Here is a 17,730-nt window from a genome sequence, read left to right as displayed (position 1 = left end):
CAAACAGTAATCCAGCTGACACTCATGCAATTTTCACCACATGCCAACACTGTTCAAACTGAAACATTATGATACTGCTGACAATAAACCGTTGCATAAATTCTCATCACTACCTAAAATTACACATCACAATTAGTCAAACAGTTACTCCTACACACAGAGTATGATTGCTGTGCCAAACCCTTTGAATAATCTGCACAGTCATACTGAGTAAGTGAATTCAACGCAGTAAATCCCATGCAGTCTCACACCAGCGGGGCAGATGGTCATGCTGATTCAAAGCCAGATGGTCACCCAGCTTTTTTAATAAGTGGATTATCATTAATGTTCAAGCTTTGATTCCTCATAATCTGTTTTTGTTTTTTTTTTAAGGCTCAACAGGAATGACTGAGAATTCAAACACAGACTGGGCACATGGAAAAGTCAAACTACATGCAGATCTGTTAGTGTTGTTATCACAGCACACTAACTCTACCATCCATTGTTCAATATCTCCCCATTTGTTGTCCACGCGGTCATCTAATTTGGTGTTCAAGCCATAGTATTTCTAGGGAGAGGCAAGAAACGAGGGCAAGATAAAACAGGTAACTTGTTCCATCTTTTTCTAGGGTGCGATCTGAAGCACACGTCGAGGACGATCACATTAAATCCAAAAATGTGCAAGGTAGAAATGAGGAAGAGTAAACCTACCTTCTGCACCTGAAAGATCTAAGCAGCAACACCGAACAGCGACAGAGGAGAAGGAGCGAAAAAACAAACAGGAAAGATTTAATTAAATCAACATAAAAAAAGATAAGTGATGGAAAAAAAACTGAAACACTGGAAAGTGAAAAGCAAAACAGCATGCAGGAAAAAGAGCACGAGGCTCGGGCACGTGAAGAACCCTGCTGCACAGCAGGAACTGACCCAAGAACACAAGTTCACCCGAGATTTAACTACCTGTGAGACGCACTTTCACAGCATTTTCCCATGCTCCTGTAACGTTGGTATCAGTGACGGAAAGCTGTGCCAGTGCCACAATGTCACTTTCACATAGTCTGTGTAACCACGACTACATAGCAGAGAAAACCACGTGACCTCGAGAGATCCTGGTACAGAGGGCTTCCAGAACCACAACCACAAGGTGGTTCTCCAAATAAAAATAACTCTACAAAACATCTCAAACTTTCCTGTTAGGTTAAGTAGATTTGACACCTAGGACAATAAACGTTATGCTTGTGTAGACAGAAACATAATGCATATGCAGTAAAATTAAAGATGCAGCCCTGAGCTGCATCTTGACTCATCTCAGAATAAAGAGAAGAAACAAAAGGGAAACAGTGAACCAGGTGAAAGATCACCATTTCAGTTACACTCTGCTTGTTTAATATGCAAATATAAAACAAGGAGTATGTGTGTTTTACGTTGTCACCAAAATGCTGCAGCTGAAGCTCACTGCTTTTCCAAGCTACTTGATGTTTTTCCCCTCAGGAAGCTGAAGGTTGCCTTAGATGATGATGAAGATGATGCTTGTCTATTGAAAAAAAAAGTCTGCTGATGTAAAAAAAACCCAAAACAAAACAATCCTCCTGAAATTACCTTCCAGATTTTAAAAGATATTTAGTTGTTAATGCTTTCTTAGTGCAAAATTGTTTGTTTGCACATTTGCATCATCAGCAGAGCTCTTGAGACCACACAGTACAGTGGAGACCCAGTCATTGTAATTTGGGTGATGAAAAATGAAAATACATCAGCAGCTTGTACAAAATGTCCAAAAACAAACAAACAAACAAAAACCCCTAAAACCCTCTGGGGTCCAGGAACCTGTGCTCCTAACCCTTTGCTATAAGTGTTACATTTTTTATTTTTATTGTTGTTATTATTTTAATAAAAGCAGACTAAAGAGATCAAATCAAAGCAGGCAGGCTCAGACCCTCTTAGTGTTTCCTGTGGTCGACGTGCTGCGTCACTTGTGGGTGTTGCCATCTGAAATTTGGAATGTGTGAGGAAATTATGGAAAATTAAGGTTGTTTGACTATTCCGATAAATACAATTAACCTTGGCTTTATTTATTTTGGTAGTGGTTGTTATTCGAGATGTTCTGTGCTGGCAAACTTTTAAAGTAAAATAAAGATCTCTGCAGCCTCCAATTTCCTTCATCCTTTTAGTGTTTTGCTGATGTTAACGTGACGGGTCAAAACGGAAAGACTGCAATCAGATTTCCTAAAATCTCCCACATACGTTATTCCTTCACCAGTGAGACCAACACATTACCTGTTAAATTTAAAACAACCCTACACACTGCCTTTTTGAGTTTGTTTTAAAAACTCTGCTGACAGCAGGACACACTAAAAACACACCCCCACCCTCAATGATGTACTTTCTACCCCAGTGCTTTAATCCAGATTTACTACCACTGTCTCCCTTGTATACTTGCCCAATAAATGGATTGGCCACTTTTGCAGTTCTGGTCATCACAAAGCGATTTGCAGATGACCGCTCTGCCCGCTGCATCGCTGTAGTAGCAGCAGCACTTTTAGGTGATCAATGGAGAACGGCCTCTTGCCTCTCACCTAATTCATAATTAACCTGAAATGGAAAGCCACGTCCCCACACCGATAACCTCACAGATATGCTGTCGACTCAGGAAAGTCATACTAAACTTTAAGAAGGTGAAAGTGAGTTATAAAGGTCAGATTTATTTATAAATATCGCTATAATTCATATCGTTGCAGAGTCACAGCTCTAATGTTCTGCACACATCTTCCAGAAACTTCCTCTGTTAGAACCTCAGACGCTTCTGACCTTGTGAACTTTGATCTTGCTTTAAGATCAAAGCAATAAGAATACTACAATCTAGTTAAAGAGAATTTGATTTGTGTCTAAAAATGAAAGAGTTGAACTCCAAAGAGCGTAATATTGCACAAAAATGACCAGTGTCCAGTCTAATCAGATTAGGAAGTGACTGGAGGGATCTCGTCTGCTTACTTATCTCTTATTATGTGTCTGGACAGCCTATTAGCAAGTGAGCCAGGCACCGTCATAATCCCATTCATCAACCGAGTTACACAATCAGCCTACATGCCAGCACCGGTCCCCTTTGACTCACCGAGCGCACCTCCTTAATTGGAGGGGTTTTTGGGCGCCTGGTGAGGGCAGCCCTCAGCCCCCCTCCGGTAAGCCGCCGCCCGGCCGTCCTGCTGCCCTCAGGAAACCAGGAAAGGTCGCATCCCTCAGCGGTCACCAGGTAACACCATGACCAGTCACGAAGGCAGGCTGATGGTATGGCAGAACGCTGAGATTTGAGCTCAGAGCACTCGGAGCAACAAAGGTTTGAATTTCCCCTCGCGTTTAATGCTGCAAAGCTTCTGCTAATAATCCACTCCGAACTTCTGTCTTCAGCGTATGAGGAAACATCCAAAAATCCAGAAGGTGGCCGAGAGCACAGCAACCCATCGCTGGCGTCCACGATACGGCAACAACAACAATAACAACAACGACTGCTCCACTGCGGGCTGGACCACAGAGCACAACCTGCTAAGCTACTTTAAAACTCGGCTAAAAGGTTTAAAGGACACACAAACACACACGCACACACTCAGCTTGCCAGTGACCATTAATCTGGCATATGTGACCTGTGTGTGTGTGTACATGCAGAAGATTATTGTTCAGGCTTGACACCTGTGTTTTGATTGGTGAAATAACAATAAATTAATATTATAATTACTAATAATCTTAAAAATCTATCTTTTAAAAATAGGCATTCCATATTGACGAGGAATAAAAGGTTCAGCTTGATGTAAAATACTACTTTCTGTGAATAACAAACATCAGACTGTCTCAGTATAATGCAGTGACCTGGTATTAATATGGACGCTGTCCCACCTAACCATTACTGAGGCCACCAGTCTGTGCCATTGAGTGTCTCCTACAGCGTAATAACACCCTCAGCCACACTGAAAACACAGCCCAGGAATGGTTCGGTGACCAAAAATGCCCACGGTGATGATCGGTATCCAAGTGTCTGTGACATGAATGAAACTGAAGGATCTGCTGCTCATGTTGTGGTTATGAGGTTCTGTGTTTATACCCTGAGGGGTCAAAGGTGTTTGGGTTGCACAAGGGGGGGCTTCACAGTAACCCAGGCCATAAGGCACGTATGGGTGCCTGCTCAACCAGTGAGCTAAACTGGCCCTCATTTTGCTCTGTGTCTGTTTGCCTAAAAGTTGCTGAAGCTGCGGAAGCACATGCATGTTGTCTACTAAAATCAGTGAACTCTGGTCACACAAAGTTTAATGTTGACAGTCACTTGAAATTATGAAGGCACTTATTGTTTTGGAGCAAACACAGCACTCAGTGACTGCAGGAGTTGATGGCAGCAGCCTCCATCTGCAGTACGATGCACCCACAAAAACTGCTCGAGGGACGTAGCAAAGTAGCTTTCAACCTCCCCACATCTCAATCTGATACAGCATCTGTGGCTCCAGCCTGAAACCCACAGAATCCAAAGGGATGTCTGCTAACGTCACAGTGCGAGACAGCCAGAACACCCCCAGAGATTCCATGTCCGTGTGCTCAAGCACAGGAAATAAAGTTTATCGACTGAATTTCCAGAAATATGCTTCAACAGTACAGAAACTGTGACTGACGTCTGCCACAGCAGACAATTATTTCACTGTCATTTATTCTTCTGCTTTTTTAAAACAAACAAATAAAAAAATCCCTTCACACAGAAACTGAGCAACTTTTGAGTTGAGTTTCCACAGGTGCTAGGCAGTCTGTAGTCTGTTTATGTGTTCAGGATTACTACTGACTAATAATAGTGAGCTCGGAAAAGCGAGACTCCCCGTGGTTCAGATCAGAGGTGCTCGACCAAAGAAAGAAAAACTCATGTAACAGCACTGAGCTCACATCCAAACACCTTTCAGCGCTGCACCTGAACACAGCACGGACGGCAGCACCGACACTGGAGCTGCCGAGGGTCCAGTACAGAGATTTATGGGGTTCTTTGCTCTTTTTGTGAGAGATGTACAAGTTTTCCACAACAAATTGGTAAAAATGGACATGTTGAATAAAAACAAAACAAAGATTCAATTCACTGCTTACTTCCCAGGAAGGTAGTGCATCACATTAAGGGCCTTCTAATATCTGGGATAAGTTATGTCAGTGTTATACTATGTACTGCATTTAGCTACCCAAAGAGACAAAGCCACAAAAATATAAATGCAATAACAAACAACTTTGCAGGTTAGACTTTCTGACACTTTAAACGTGTACAGTTTATAACAGCTAATGCAAATTACTGTTGTGATTGTTTTGGAAGAAGCCCTTTACATGTGACGGTTAATTAACAGGAAATGTGCACCATGGTGTCTGAAGAAAAAGCTCTAATTTTATGTTACTCAAAAACTTTCCACGTGTCAATATCTGTATCAGCCTGGGCTCAGATTAACTTTAAAAGGTTTTGTTGAAAGAATAATTGGTGAGAACTTTGGAGGACTTCCTCGTTTGCTATGGTTATTTAACCTCAGTATCAGCTGTTGGATGTTTAGCCAACCTAGAAACCTTGTAACTAAGGAATTAGTTTGTTACGACATGTTTGTGTATAGGTGGGGGCGCTGTTTTAGTACATAAATAATAGATGTAATTTCCCTTTCCGAAAGCCTTAAAGCTGGATTCTTTAACATGTCCAGCAGGGGTTGACTCCTTAGATCCGCCCTTATCTGGTTTCAAAAGGCCAAGATTGCTAACATGCTCAGCTAGAGGCTACAGAATGGGAGCCCAAAAATTAATGAGTGACTTCCTGCTTGTTACATCCATCTTATTTATATGGTAACAGTCTATGGTTCGAATCAACTCATAAATTCAATGTGTTGAACAACATCATCTATAGTTGTTGGAGGTTTTTTAATGAAGGAATTTTAAACAAGTCAATCAAACGTCAGTGTCTAAACTACATTTTACATCAATCCAAATGAAATCCACAGGAATGCTCTTTCTATGAACGGCAAGGATTGCTTGGATCTCGACAGCAGTGCTCGACAGAAGTGCTGCAGTCACAGTTCCTCTGACCTTTGACCCACAGGATCAAAGAGTCAGCTTAAGAGCAGAAAGCAGAGCTGACCGGAAATGCTTTCGGTCCAAACAAAACCAAGTGTCTAGTAACAACAAGTCTGCTTAAATCCTTTTGTTTTTCAGAACAGTGTTAGCCATTTGACAGACAGCAGAAATACTTGTTTAACTCCATCAGTGCTCCGCTGTTTAGATTCAGCATGAAATATTAAACTCTTACGGATGTAAAATCTTGCATATCTGTCCTAACATGAAGTTTTGTATTATGCCATATCGTGTGTCACGTGTCATGGGGTATTTTGACTTGTATACCTCTTTCTGCTGTCGCTCCAGCTCCTTCATACGGATCTCTCTGGCCTCTGCCCTGGCTGCCCTCTTTGCTGCCAGCCTGGCCTCAGCCTTGGGATGGAAAGGGGGGGGGGGGGGGGGGCAAATAAAAACAGAGAGAGAGAAAATTTAAAATGGAGAAGTGAGATAGCAGCAGACTTAGTCCAACTCACACACATCACATCTATAAATGTTCAACACAAATGTGAACAGAGCTCCAGTTCCTTGACAGAGTTACTTTGGGAACTTTGTGACACATTGTTGGGAAACAGAAATAAAAACAGTCACACAGCTGAAGATTAATATCACAGGGGGACACTACCAGCCCCTAAAAACCAGTCAATAAAGCAGTGCACAAACACAGGACATCAAGAATCATTTGAACTCTGAACAGATCTCATGGACTTTATTTAGAAGCAGACGATCTAGTGAGACTCCTAGGCCCCCGTACATTTGAAAGACTTGCCTCTGCTCCACTCAGCACTCAGGCGAGAGCAGGGTCTTTCCCTTAAAAGGATCTCTCTCTCTCAGAGAGTGCTGCAAGTGTGTGTGTTACAGTGTGCGTGTGTGTAAGCATTTCCTTCCTCTAACTTGTGGTAGACACTACACGGCTGCAGCCTCTAGGCGGGGTAACTGTAACAGCTCATACCGCTGCACTAATGCATTTCCCCAATGTCAGTCACCATGACTGAGTAACAGGAAAACACTAAATACAGAGTCGGTTTCAGAAGAAAGCACGATCACACACACATGCACGCTATCAACAAAGTTCAGCTCAGGACTCACACACACGTGTCTGCATTCATTAAAAGCTTCACCAGGGGATACAAACAAGCTTGGCCAAATCTGTGTTGTCATCAACAACACTGACGTCCTGCACCGCAGATAACAGAAGCACATTCATCTCAGTCTTAAAATGGGAGCAAACTGTCAAGCTAGATTCCTGCGCTGCCGTTAGCAAACTTCAGCCTCTGTATGAGATGAAATGAGGGTCTTATCAAAGGCACAGATCATTGTTTTGGCCCCCAGCATCCTTTACATGTTGTTCTCCAGATGCTTCCATCAGGGCAAAGGTTTGAGCTCCCTGAAGGCACCAATAATAGACACACTGAGTAATTTCTTCCATATGCTGCTTCTTTAAACCAATTGTGGCCCTTTCCCTCTGCCAGCAGGAGCTTGTACTGTATTTCTCTAATCTGTTGGACTCGAGTATATAAAGCAAACGGCCCCTCAGGGATATTAAAGCTTTACGCAACATCTCTGCAGGTCTCATGTTCACGCTCAAACTGCGTCACTTAGTCCATTGTTTTCACTTTTTAGTTTTAACAATTTCCTCTCCTTTGCACAAAGAAGAGAAGATGCTCTCTGAATATGTACATTAAAAGAAAGAACAGCATTTGGTCTGTATGTCAGCATGTTCGCTGCGTATCAGCAGTGCTTGCTGAGCAAACTTTCTGAGTTATTCAGTCACTTTTATTCAGCTTGTATTCATGCCGTCAGCAACACTTGCACGCTCGCTTTGTTATTATCCTGCTTTATTATCCAGGTTTTTATATTCCTGTATCATTCTGAAATTGTCCAGGTTAAAGTTCATGTGTCTTTGATGCCTTGCCATGACACAGAGTCTCATTTGGGAAGTGATGAGTGGGCAAAACTCCCACTTATGTCACTTGACTATTTTATGATTCAGCGTTTAATTCTGTTTGTTGCATTATTTAAACAACTTTAAAGTGCACACTTGAGGGGGAAAAGAAAAATTCAGTGTGAGTGCTTTCTGCAGGAAACCTTGTACAACATTTAGACATTTATTAATCTCAAAACTAATAAAACACTAAACTGACTGCAGCCTTTGCGAGGTGTGGTGATGTGGTGAAGCTCACCAAAAACAGACACACAGCAGTTCCTCCCAGGCTTCCTCCACAGTAAAGCTGTAGTTATATTACAGAAACTGAAACTGGCATCTGTTTGTTATTCATGCTGGGTCATGGATGCCGCTGGTTCACCAATAAGCCGTTTTTGACAGCTGTCATTATACGAGCAAACATCTGGATTTAAAGCTGACTTGATCAGCAAAGCTGCAGGTGAAAATATGAACTACAACTAACTGAAGTGCTGGGAGCATTCATGACTTACTTAAAACCTGCTTTTTTAGTGTGTAGATCCCCGTGATGCTATGGCCGCTTGATAGAAGTTATGAACTAGGAAGTGTACAGAATGACTCACACAGCGACCATCTGCTTGAATCTGCTCTTAAGATGTCTTGGAGGTATGGAGCCGGGCAACAGAGGATTGCCATCAGCCATCTGAACAGCAGGCTGGTCGCTGCCTCAGTAGAGATGCTTTTTGCCCTGCAGTGAACTGTGTCTATTTGCCGAGCACCTCCTGCACATGAATGCGAGCCATGCCACCATAATGCATTCCAGGACCTTCCAACTCAAAAGAATTGTCCCGAATAAGTCTTGCCAAATAACTAAACATTGTTAAATAATGATAAAAAAAAAAAGCCCAAAACAAAATGCCTTAATTATGAAGAACTTTTTGAAAGGCTCCTAAAAATGATGATGCAGGAGTCTATATTGACTCTGTGCTGCACTCACTGCCTGCGTAAGTGCCATTTCCTCCAAGTCAGTGCTCACTGTCCTTGGGACTCTTTGCATTTCTACCAAAAGCTTTAAGACACAAATCCATCTAAAACACTCCCTGTGCTGACAGCTACACTATGTATGCACACATAAACTCCCTCTTAGACAGTTTCTCTTCCATGAAATTAGAGGTGGCAGAAGAGTAACATGGCATTAGTCCGTTTGACCTCGAGCAGCATAAATACAGCACTTAAAAACTTCCATTAGCATTGGTACGCAGTTGCTCCATCAAACAGCAGGCTCTGGGGTGAAGTGCTTTTTATCCACTCTGTCAGTGAGGTTGTTCAATGGTTCAACCACCAACTTAATTCAGATCAAAGACAAGAGCAAAACAGACCTGCAACAGGCAGATTAGAGAGCATGAATCGCTGGAAATATCTTTATGGGTGGGCACATAGTGCTGTACACAATGCAACACAATTCAGTTCAATAAGTGTCAGAAAAATGTGAACAATTGGATACTGCATTAGACTTTCCCGTCAAGTCACAAAGGTTGCCTTGCAGTCAGCATCTATTGTGTAGACCAATTTGTTTTACTGGTGCCTTTAATTACAGGCCAGCTGGGAAAACTACATATAACCGGTCAGATGTTTGTTTGCTGTATCACACTCATATTTGCACTGGCTAAATATTAAAAGATGGTGTGATGAAGGGATGAAATCAGCATCGGCACTGGTTGAAGTGTCCCTTTCATTTAATTTCAGTCTGCAAATTTCGTTTTTCTGACTCTACTCAAGTAGTTTTGCATGATTCACAGTTCAAAAAAAGTCCCTTAACATAGTTTATTCTATTTGAAATGAGTCGTTTTAGCTCCTCCCTCACGTTAAATACATTTTCTTCTGATTGGTTACATATCTTAAAATGTTGAACAGCCTGTGGGTGGGGCTTCTGTGCTCACAGTCAGAGCTTTGTGCTCATATTTTGGGGTATCCCCTCAATGACATCATACAGAGACAAGAGAAGGAAAATTGTTTAAAGCTGAGTCTGAGGGCTAAACTTTAGGCTCATGGTCATTACTGGCATTCATCTTCATTACTGGAAACTCTGGTCATGCTTAATATGAACATCCACTATCCACTTTCATTCAATTCCAACTTGTAGTCTATTTCTTTGATTAATTTATATTAAAGGTTATCAATCCTATGTCTAAAATGGTTTATACTCCCAGGATTTGTGATATGTTTTAGGACAAATGAGTGTATTATGCTTGAGGTGTTCGCCTAGCTTGGGAAGCTCGGGAATTATTAATTTCATATCGAAAAACAGAAAACTCACTCATTTCAGGATGAGGTAAGAGACCTTCTTCTTTCATCTTCTTGTTCAGTTTTAAAACTTTGAAAGTCAAATTTCAGACACAAACTGCTTAAAGGAACCCGCCTTTCAAAAACCTTCACAACACTAAGAGGTGTGAATTATTTCCTCATGACCACATTACTGCCTTCCCTTTTACTGTATGGCCATAGAGTGCAGTACTTAAGCACACAACAGCTTAACTCAAGACACACACAAAAAAGCAAAAGCTCAAGTAATAAACAGTTAAACGGGGTACCAGCTTTCAGTTAAAGAATCCAACATGATGCGAGCAGCTGTAACAGACTGGGTCATCTTTCCATGCGAGTGTATGCTGCATCAGCCTCCAGTCAAAAAGATGCACATAACTAGGCCAAAAGACACAACCATACCTCCTTTCTCTTTCCTCCTCTAAGGCTATTTATACCGACCTACATGGACTCTGGTTCTATCAAACTGTTCTAATTCAGCATGATGTCAATGGGCTGTCCGCCCTCCTGAGAGACAGTGAGCTAGTTCAGTGCAAAACTGGGATGCTCTAAAGTGCTCTAAAGTGATTTGGAGATGCGACAGAAGAAAAAAAATACACAAGTTTAAGTGGGAATACTTCACAGTGGAAAAATCATAAATTACTATTTTGGTCAATTATGGCAATCTCAGATATTTAATGTAGCTATTCATCACTTTAACAAACATTATTGTTTGTTTTGTTATAAACCCTCAAATTTTAAATAGAATAATTTGGGTTGAAAAAGAGATGACAGTTCACACACAGTATTTTCATAATCTTTCCTTGATTGATGAGCGCAATTTATTGTGTAAGACCAAATGAGAGATTTGGAGAGAAAATTAATGCAAAAATAATAATAATTTTATTCCCATAATCATAGTTTCACAATCATTAGAAGCCACAATCGTAGCTGCAAAAAACCCCAAACCAAAACAATGATTCACCCCCTAGTTTAATGAAGGTTCATTAAGACATACTGCGTAAAGGAAGATTATATAGCCTCCTTCTAGCTCTAAGTTGCAGAGATTGTTTTTTTTTATTCCATTTTAATCATAATAATGTTTTACTTAAGTACCTAGAGAGGTCAAATTTATAGTTCTGGCTTCTGTCAACTTGATCCCTTGAGTCTCCTGACAGCCTCTCAGGGCACCAAGTCCTCAAGAGCCGAATGCCAGCCTAGTCTGACTGTCTCCAGCAAGCTGGATTCCCACGCCCCGCATGCCCGTCTTCAGCAGCCAAAGTTGGGTGGTTATTCTAATGACCACGAGTGCTGACAGGCTCCACAAAGAGAGCACAGAAATAACTCTGATTTCTGTTCGACTGTGTTTAAAATGAGAAGGGATCGTTAGGTGGATTCACACACAGTTCGCTCATTGTACGGTGAGGGTGATGACTAACTGTACCAAAAAAAGTTTATTTCCTCTTTGCAGAACCTTATAAGCCTCCCAGATGTTGCCTAAAAGGGAGTGGCTGGAAGAAAGTTCAGCTTACTATGAAGCCATAGACATGAGTCAACTCAACGGACGTCACAAATGGACAAATCCAGCCGTTGTTTCCAAACCTGATGAGCTCAGCAGACGATTCCACATGTGCTCACAGAGGAAAATACAGACCATGAAGAACTACAGCACCAAAACAAAAAATACTTAACTTGCCATCAAGTTTCAATTCTTTCTAATGGTCAGAAAGGGATGACTGCTATTAAAACTCTGTATAGAAGTCAGTGGGAAAATGGGCCTCTGTTCTCTCGATTAATAGCATCAGTAAACAACTTCTTGAACTTGATGATTCTGCTTATATATTATATTATGTTCTCTATTAGGTACAGAATAGAGGTTAACAGAGGGTTTACTTTACAGTGGGCTGGCCTTATGAGAAAGAAGTAACTACCTTATAGGTGTGTAGTGACCATGTGTAGAGTTCATTGGTTTGTCACTCAGTTTCACCCCTTATTTGTGATATCTGGTTTCAAAAAGCTAAGATGGCCAATCAACATGAGTCAACAAACCAATGGGACATTGCTATTTTTAAATATACAGCCAATGACAGAAAAAGATGAATGTAGAGCTTTAAGCAAAAATTCCTTCACATGAAACGTAGACAGCGACTGATTTAAGAAACAAAAACAAATCAGACTGCAGAAAATGTCTGTTGCTCATTAATGTTGGTACTTAAATAACATTTATTATTTAATGCAACTCAATGATAGTTTTGTGAATTTGGTCCGATTTACTGTAAAAAAAATACAACAACAAAAAGTCGTGTACTCTTTCAGGTAGGCCTAACTTGTAATTGACAGGTCACTACCATATGAGCCCATCGGGTTCATATTTCTAAGTCAGATCCACACACTCCCACTGGCCCCAAAAAACAAAACAAAACCTACATGTCAAAGGCTAAAGGTTACATCCATCCTCTACATACAGTCTGTATTCAAGACTGTGTTGAAAGCTCTTTGTTTGTCATATAATTTGCCTTTTAAGGTCATTATGAAATGACAACAGTCTGATCAATAAATGACAAACCCAAACAACTGAGGCCGTAATAACTGGTTCCACTTGATTAAATTATATTATCAAACAAACCACATAAATGCAAATTTGAAGGGAAAATGCCGAGTGTCCGACCATCGCGCTTCTTGATTAAAACTCCCTCCACCCATACATGTTAACCCTCTCAGGCCCAAATTAAGTTTTGTGTTGCTAATGCACAACCAAGTCCTGCAATGGTACTTCTGAGTAAAAAAAACTCATAAAATATGTATGTGGGGTAATCAGGTTGTTAGGTCTTAACTGTTGCAAATCTGCAACGTCTGCCTGGAGAGGGTTAATGAACTGTGGTTAAGTACAGAACATCCAGGGAAAAAAGGAAAACTCCTGCCTGCTTCTGCTCACACAGCCTTGCAACTAAACCCCGGGCTGCACCACAAACATAGGGAGCAGCTGTACAGCTCTCAGCATTGCAAACAAAGTGGTCAGCCACTGGGCAAGCTACTTCAAGCCGGGAATAAAAATAAATAGTATATGCTTCAGACATGTCTAAAAATAAAACGAGGGAGGCAGCTGGGTCTGAACACCGAGGACATGAGATAAAACCGGCAGAGCTACATTTCAGCGCTTTGTGCATACTTTAAATGATATACAAACACTCTGTTTGCAAACTAGTCACTGACATATTGTAAATGATGCCTGTTTCAGTTATTTTAATGCGTTTCCAACTGGGTATAATCTATCTTCTTGTTTTTTTTTCTCTGTGGGAGTATCAGGACACTTCTTACTGCCTGACCACAGCGCTTCAGGCAGCAACAGTTTATGTTGAAACTCCCAGCGCCCCTAAAGCATGATGGGAGAACACAACACCTCACAGGAAGTTGCAAAATGTAGCTTTGTGAGTGAATAACAGGAGACTTGTTGCAGAGAGTAATTTCTGTGACATGTTTATTTACAAATGCTGATATACTTCTTAATTAAATCACACTTTCAAACAAAGCTGTTTACTGCTGGCCTGTGGGCAGTGACACCAACAAATGGAGGATGATCGGGTTTGCTTAAGAGACCACAAAAACAGTTGTTGCATCAGGGAGCTCAACGCCAACAGGGCACATTAAGTTTATTTTCCGATACTTGCTCCTGTTCCCTATTCATCACACTGCAAACCAGTCAAAACAAACAACCACATGCTCCTCTGTCACTCAAAGGAACATGTGGTTGATCATCTCAGTTTAGGATTCTTTCCCATTCATGTGATTTAATGAACTCAGGACAACAGAGTCACTACTGCCCATCTTCAAAAGCTGTTACAAGTGATGCTTTGGACAAATTAAAAAAGACACAGTGACACAGTGTACTATAATTTAACCAAATATGTTACTGTAGAGACGTGGCGGCTACATGCATGCAGTTATTGACAAATATGAATCTGATGTAACTGCGATGCTGAAAGGTCAGCAGGCTAAAGGGCCAAGAGAAGTGAAAAAAAAATGTTACTGGCCATCAACAGATTTCAAGCACTCAGCCACAACAGTAAAACCACCCGTGTAATACTGCAATTCAGCTCTGACACCTCAGAGAACCTACATATGACCACTGGGGCTATCCTGAAGTGTTTGGCACTAGTATGTTGGAAGTGGATCCTTCGGGTCCTGTGGCAGCTAAAACATGACCTGCTGGGTTTTTCATAGATCTGTAGAAATCTGCATTGTCTTACCACACACCTCAGGCAGGCAATACCTTTACAGGAAACACAGCTTTGATCTAATGCTGAGTTTAAAGGAAGGAATGAATGTAATGAAGGAAGTGTGGTTGTTTTTTGTAAGAGGCTAAGAGTGTGTTTGTTGTGGGCATTTGTGTATCATAGAATATGAGCTGCATTTTACATGATGTTTGTTGCATGTCTGTTACCATACAGACATTTTGATCTCAAAGGGACTTCTTGGAAAAAATACAAGGTAACAAATAAAAAATAAAAAAATTAATTCCAATGCAAAAGAGCCAAAAGCTGTAGTTTCTCTAATGGCCACTTGTGGTTCTGACTTCTGTGAATAGTTTCCTTATTTATAACAACTCCACCAGAGGTGGAAGCTGAGCAGGTTCGATATTATTAAAACTGTAAATTTGGCGACATGTTTGCTTTGATTAGCAGGTGTGTCATCAGGTGGCTGTAGCTGCTAGGCCTCATCTCTGCTAATTTGAAAGATTGAATAAATTTCTCAGCCATGTTTTTGGTGTTTAACAAAACAACCTGACCAAAAATGTGGCACTCATACAGTTTATGGATACAGCTTGTTAGCCAAGCATGCTAGCATTAGCGGTTAACTTAGATCTCCAAACTCTGGTCCAAATGTGGTCTTAATACTTCTGGCTCCCATAAATCCACATGGTGGTGGCAAAAACACTAAAGTTGAGGTTTAAATTGCTCTATGTCCATCTTTTATATACAATATCTGGATGGAGCCTGTGTGGTTTATGCACTTCCATTCACATTACCACATCTTGATCACATCTTGATCACATGCTTGACTGGATTAGGACTCAGAAGTTTGAAAACCAGCTGAACACCTTGGGTGCTTTATCATGTTTCTCCAGCGACAGTTAGCTCGCTGATAATGGTGATGTCCGTCTGAGTCATTAGCAAACAATCAGTAACTTAATGCTGCTGCGTTATGCTGGCATAGCTGTAGTGAGGGTTTTGGTCACAGAGCTGCTTCTCAGGATCTTCAGGAAAACATTGGGCCTTCTTTCATGGACATCAGCACTCTTTGGTCTAAGTGCATTACCCCCATCCCCCACCCACCCAAAAATCTACCTGATCTAATAACTTGCTATATCTGCACTCAATTACCCCACCCAAACCTCTCTCCACCTCCCACCTCGCTCCCTGAACTTCGGAGGAAACTCAGCCTTGTGGAATAAACAGGAAGGAGTTTGTGATAACAATCTACATTGGGCCGTGCACATGGTGATGTCATCAAGAGGAAACTAATACACACAGGCAAGCCACTTCCTTTTATGGAGACATGAGTCAGGCAGGGCAAACTGAACTGAAGCCAGCACTTTGTATATTCACATATCAGGAACTGCATCCACGTAATTGTTTATAGAAACAATATTTGAGTACTTCATGGTATAATGGGTGTTCACTGCTGGAAACACCTTAACTGAAGGGGTTTTAAAAGTCAAAAAACCTTAAGCACCCAACTGAAATTGGGTGTTTATTCTGAACAGAGGCAGAATTACAAAACCGCACTATTTATTCAGCGTGCCTTTGGACTGGTGGCCTTCACTGTATGAATGTGTGCCCCCAGCATTAAAGATTAACTCGGCTGTTTCTGCCTGAGGGACTGTGTGGCTTTCTGGCCTGGTCCCTACATGACTGTGTGGTGGACTTCATCTTCTTCATCATCATCAGGGCTCAGACTAATCCACTCTAAATACTCAATTCCTTAAACGCTTCACTGAGCTTCTGAGATCCACGCAAGGCCAACCTGGCAAGTTAATCCCCAGTTTAGATTGTCTCTTTAAACTCCTGCAGACAAAACAGAGTCTCAACATAAAGCCTGACAAGCTGCTGTGGAGTAAGTGATGCAGAATCATGGATCTGGTACTGGTAACTGAGGGTAAACATCAGCGATATTCAGGGTTTTTTGGTTTTTTTGAGATTATTGGAGCCATTCTTCATAGTTTATAACAAATCATCAACCATTATGTCACAAAAACAGTTTTTCTTGGTATGCAAAGAATGTCACCTTTCTGCTTTTATCAACATTGAACAAGTTGTAAAGGCCAGGCTGGCTGATATTATCACTATTCCATAACACGTTCTGGCGCATACATCATCTAGCACTCCTACTAAAAAGAAAACATTTGAAAATATCTTTCATGTCAATTCCCTTTAAGTACAAACCTGACTTATGATACAAAATGCAGGACGCCCACCCCCGATTTGTTGGTCTTTAAATTTTTGGTCCATCTCTTTCCAAACAGCGCAAGTGGACTCCTGAGATTTGAGCTTAATTCACAACAGGATATCATGAACATGTTCCAAGCGAGTACGCAATCATGGACCTTTCAGACTTGGCTGGGACGGTTTCACATGCTTGTTCTCTGAAGTGATTTACAGCAACTTTGTCAGCTTTTCACAGAGGCAGGACTGTCCTCTAATTTAACCCTGAGAGATTGTAAGATAATACAGTGATAATCAATTACGCCATCACCTGGTATTCCTGCAGTGGTTTTACATATCGTCTTCTGTTTAGCCTAATACGAGGCTTGAACCGCACAATATTTTTGTCAGTTACTCAGTACAGTGTGGCTAAGAGAAAAGACTACAATCAGTTATGCTTATGATGTTTCATGAGGTATCTGATGACATCGGGAACGAGGCTTTAGCAAGAAATGTCTAGGAAAAGAATCTAAATAGACATCTAATCTAATAGTATGATACTTCAAATCACAGTACCACCTTCTGTACCAGTAACATCCTTCCACTTTTACTCTTTTTCCCTGCTGTACCCAGACACAGCCTCAGGAAACTTGTATACATAAGGGCATGATGCACACCTCCTTAAAGTAGTCTACTTCTATATTGGGAGGACTGCTGCTCCAGACAGCAGCATTCCTACGCAGTCAACTTAAAGGAAACAGTGATCTAACCACAAAGTTCCTAAGTCAGTAATAACGTAGTCCTGTTTCCTGTTTCCGTTCACACACACACACACCTTTTTTTTCCTTGTGTCTGTGAGAAGCAGAGAGAAAACAGATCTGAAGAAGCAACATGTCAAAGCAGTTTTTGTCCTGGAAGCTTAAACAATATTAGATGTGATGTAATTAACACCATCATGTAGAACAAACTGCAGTGACATAACATCTTGGACATCCTGAGTAAGAAATAAATTTCATGGTGATAAATCCA

General features: G+C 41.1%; 1 protein-coding gene across 3 annotated transcripts in view; it reads right to left on the bottom strand.

Moving 5' to 3' along the window:
- The window catches only part of lrrfip1a (leucine rich repeat (in FLII) interacting protein 1a), a 52,168-nt gene that overhangs the window by 23,733 nt on the left and 10,705 nt on the right, over positions 1-17,730 (bottom strand). For all 3 annotated transcript variants that reach the window (XM_087830123.1, XM_087830120.1, XM_087830122.1), the window contains exons 3-5: positions 6,364-6,450; positions 691-708; positions 476-547 (exon numbers count right to left, since the gene is read on the bottom strand). In XM_087830123.1, the coding sequence (XP_087686249.1) occupies positions 476-547; positions 691-708; positions 6,364-6,450 (177 nt within the window). The remainder of the gene's footprint in view (positions 1-475; positions 548-690; positions 709-6,363; positions 6,451-17,730) is intronic.

The sequence above is a fragment of the Neolamprologus brichardi genome, chromosome 16 (assembly GCF_056152115.1).
Source record: "Neolamprologus brichardi isolate AB-2024 chromosome 16, ASM5615211v1, whole genome shotgun sequence".
Classification (NCBI taxonomy): domain Eukaryota; kingdom Metazoa; phylum Chordata; class Actinopteri; order Cichliformes; family Cichlidae; genus Neolamprologus; species Neolamprologus brichardi.
The sequence above is the reverse complement of the archived record's forward strand: the minus strand, read 5'-3'. Positions and strand labels throughout refer to the sequence as shown.